This window comes from Gymnogyps californianus, chromosome 15 (genome assembly GCF_018139145.2).
Source record: "Gymnogyps californianus isolate 813 chromosome 15, ASM1813914v2, whole genome shotgun sequence".
In the NCBI taxonomy this organism is placed as follows: Eukaryota; Metazoa; Chordata; class Aves; order Accipitriformes; family Cathartidae; genus Gymnogyps; species Gymnogyps californianus.
In genome coordinates this window covers 18,898,506-18,902,140 of record NC_059485.1, presented here as the reverse complement: position 1 = coordinate 18,902,140, position 3,635 = coordinate 18,898,506, and the positions used below count along the sequence as shown (strand labels likewise).

General features: G+C 67.4%; 1 protein-coding gene across 1 annotated transcript; it reads right to left on the bottom strand.

The window, feature by feature from the left end:
- Nucleotides 1-465: 465 nt before the first annotated feature.
- Nucleotides 466-1,408, bottom strand: LOC127022579 (noggin-2-like). The gene has a single exon (XM_050906209.1). It carries the CDS (start codon nucleotides 1,163-1,165, stop codon nucleotides 500-502), a length of 666 nt encoding a protein of 221 aa, XP_050762166.1. The 5' UTR covers nucleotides 1,166-1,408; the 3' UTR covers nucleotides 466-499.
- Between the last annotated feature and the right edge of the window lie 2,227 nt (nucleotides 1,409-3,635).

Genomic DNA, 3,635 nt, shown 5'->3' with positions numbered 1-3,635 from the left:
GCCCTTCCCTTCAGCAGGGAAGCGCTCAGGTTCTGTGGGGATGGGTTTAAAATGTGGTCCTATGTCTTTAAAATAATAATAATAACAATAATAATTATAATAATAATAAAAAAACAGCTGCGATTTCCCCCCTTTCCTTTAAAATCTCTCTATTTACACGGCTGGTAATTTTTTTTTTCTTTTTTTTTCTTTTTTAGTTTTTTATTTTCCTTTTGTTAGAAGGCTATATACGTATAAAAATAGACATCTGATTGTAGTGCTTTACTGTGCCTTTGGCCTGCCCTGCAGTTCCTGGGTTCGCTTTTCCCCTTTCAAATAAAATAACATTAAAATAAGTCCGGAAAAAAAAAAAAATAACCCCAACAACCCGGTTCCTCCCCCCCCACCCCGCGCTGGGGGGGGGGTGGGGGGAGGGAAAAAAACCCACCAACCTCCCCTCCCCCCCCCCCCCCAAATCATCCAAACGAGAAGAGGCGGCAGTGCAAGGGGCCGAGGGAGGCTAGCAGGAGCACTTGCACTCGGAGATGAGCGGGTACTGCACGGGGATCCAGGTGCAGTACTTCTGGCTGGACCAGCCCTGGCAGTGCCAGCGCAGGAAGGTCTTGGTGACCGACTTGACGGGCTTGCAGAACATGCCCTCGGGCAGCGAGCAGGACTTCTCGGCGAAGCAGTTGCCCTCCTTGATGTAGCGGGGCCAGAAGCGGACGCCCAGGTCCTTCCAGGTGTAGAGGACGGGGCAGTAGGTGTAAGCCCACAGCCACTGCAGCACCTTCCGCCGCGCCTTCTTGCCCACCTTGAGGCGCGGTCCCTGGGGCGGACCCAGCTCCAGCCGCCGCAGCTCGGCGGGCAGCGCCGCCCGCCCCCGCCCCGCCGCCGCCGCCGCCGCCGCCGCCGCCGCCGCCGCCTCGGCGCCCGAGGCGTTGGCCGGCCCCGGCACGGCCACGGCCATGAAACCGGGGTCGAAATGGCTGCCCAGCTTCTTCCTCAGAGTCCTCTCGTCCAGGTCCTGCTCCTTAGGGTCGTACTCGGGATCCGGGTGCTCCACGATGTCTTTGACGGGCAGGTTGTCGCTGGGCGAGGGTCGCAGCCGCAGGAAGGGCTGCCCGCCCCCCGGTCGCAGCAGCCCCAGGCAGGAGCAGAGCAGGAGCGCCCGGATCGCCGTCATGCTCCGGGCGGGCCCCCGCCGGCCCCGGCTCGGCGCTGGCTTCCCCGCGGGGCTGGCGCTGCGGGCTCGGCTCCTAGCGCTGCCCGGCGGCGCCTGCCAGCTCCCGGGGACTCATAAATAGGCAGAGACAAAAGTCCGGCGAGGCCCGTTACTTTAAATAGCTCGGCCGGGGTTGTGTGACAGACGCATCTGAGGCTCGCTCCGCGCCCGCGGCCGCTGGCTCCCCGGGGCTCCCCGCCGGGCCGGCTCCAGCCGCGGCCGAGAGCGCCGGGGGGTCCGTGCCTCCCCCGCGGGCGGCGGCGGGGCAGGGCAGGGCACGGCGGCGGCCGAGCCTTCCTCCTCCTCCTCCTCCTCCTCCTCCGCCGCCGCTCTCGCTCGCTCCCCCCAAAATTCACAGCGGACTCGTCTCCATCGCCATGGTGACAGCTGGGCCGAGCCCCACGACAGCTTGTCTAGACGGTGTGACAGGGTTTGGCGTGAGACCGGAGCCCGAGAATAAAACCCTCCTTTATAGCCGGGCGAGCCGGGCGAGGGGGCGGGGAGGAGGGTCACGGCGCCGCGGCCCGCTCGGGCGGCCCCTGCGCGGGCACCGCCGGGGCGCGGGGCTCAGGCGGCGGCGGCGGCGGGCGGCGCCGGCAGCGCCCGCGGCCCGGCCGGGCTCCTCCTCATGGCGAGCGGCTGGGGCGGCCCGCGGCCCCCCGGGGCATCCTCGGCGTGGAGGGGGGGGTGGGGTGTGGGGGGGGTCCCCGGCACCGGCGAGGCGAGGCGAGGCGGCGCGCCCCGGCTCCCGGCGCTGTCCCTGGCGGCGCCCGCCGCTCCGCGCGGCTCCTCGGCGGGGGCGGGCAGGGGCGGGCTCGGCCGCCGCTCAGCAACCCCGGCGACCCATGCTGCCGCTGCTGTCGCTGCTCCGGGGGCCCGGTCGGCCCCGCCGCCCTCAGCGCATCCAGCCGCTGCTCCGCTCCGCGCCCTGCGCTGCCGGCTCGGCTCGGCTCGGCGGGGCGCGGCGCGGCGCAGCCCAGCCCGGGGGGGCACGGCTCGGCTCGGCTCGGTTCAGCGCAGTTCGGTGCGGTGCAGTCCGGCTCGGCCGCGGCGCGCACCCCTCCCGGCCCGGCCCCGCCGCCCGCCCGCCGCGCACTGCCGCGCCGCCGCTCGCCGCCCAAGTTAAATACGCGCCCGGCGCGCGGCCGCCCCGCCCCCGCTGTCACTTTCGCCGCGCGCTGAGTGACAGCCGCGCCCGCGCGGCCGCCGCCGGGTCCTGCCGCCGCCGCCGCCGCCGCCGCCGCCGCCGCCGCCGGGAGCAGCCAGCGTCCGTCCCGCCGGCCCCGGGGCCAGCGCGGGTCGCAGGGGCACTGGCCCGGGCTGGGGCGCGGGTGCTGCGGGACCGCTCACGGAGAGGCGCCGGGGCCGTCGCCCCAGGGGTGGGCACGGCGCTGGGTTGGTAGCAATGGCCCCCAAACCCGAAGGAGCCCTTGCCTGCCCTCGGCATCCTCGGCACCAGCCCAGGGCGGTCCGGGCACCGGCACAAGACCCCCTGGGCGGCTGGGCCCTGGCTCTGCCTCTGCTTTCCACAACCGCTCTGCTGCCCCGCCGTGCCCGCTTCTCCACAAGAGCCCACGCCACCTTCGAAGCCCTCTTCCAGCTTCACGCAGAGCTAAAAGATGAGTAGGGCACCATGTCCCGAGAGCCCCTCCTGGGCAGGAGCCCTGGGGCAGCTCACCAGAGCGTAACTGCCGGATGCACTCCAGCATCAGCATCTCAGCACCCTCTGCAAGGGAGGCTACAGCCTTCCAGGAGCATCACTCTCACTTGAGAGAAAGCGTCCCTGCATCCCTCAGCGCGACGTGGTGTGACGGCAAGCTGGGTTAAATCAGTGGCTCTTTCTTCACCCCCTTCTCAGTAGTGTGGGGCTAAATCTTTTGGCGGAGGAGCTGGACCCACAACCTTTGAGGCACAGAGGGTGGGAGCCTGGTGCGTGTCAACACAGCGAAAACCCAAACCCTTCTCACCTCCTTTACCTCCACATTGCTCAGCACTGAGCTCACACTTGAACCATGTCCAGAAATTGGACACACAGCTGGTTCCTCCAGGCTGACAGTGTGTAAGAACATTCCTGCCCATGCCAGTCACTCTCTCCCAAAGGCATGAGATAACCAGTTACCCACTGGGGCCAAGGCAGGGCGCGGAGGGAATGAGGCAGATCGCGGGGCCAATTTCTCACCGCGATGTGCTTACGACCCACCAAGTAAAGCGAAGGGCTGCAACGGCAGGCCAGCCAGGAGTGCCCACCGGTGCACACGCTGAGCATGTGCGGAGCTGCCTTCGCTCAGCAAACTAACGAACAGAGCATTTCCCCCAGGTTCCTGTCTCTTCGTCATCCCAGAAATGCCAAATGTTGGGTTCAGACAGGAAAAGAAAACAAAACCCCCACAAATCGAGAGGTCGGAGATCCAGCCCTGAGTCTGCATAAAGT

Excerpts from the sequence above, each read along its gene's own strand:
- LOC127022579 (XM_050906209.1), bottom strand. The coding sequence starts at position 1,165 with ATGACGGCGATCCGGGCGCTCCTGCTCTGCTCCTGCCTGGGGCTGCTG.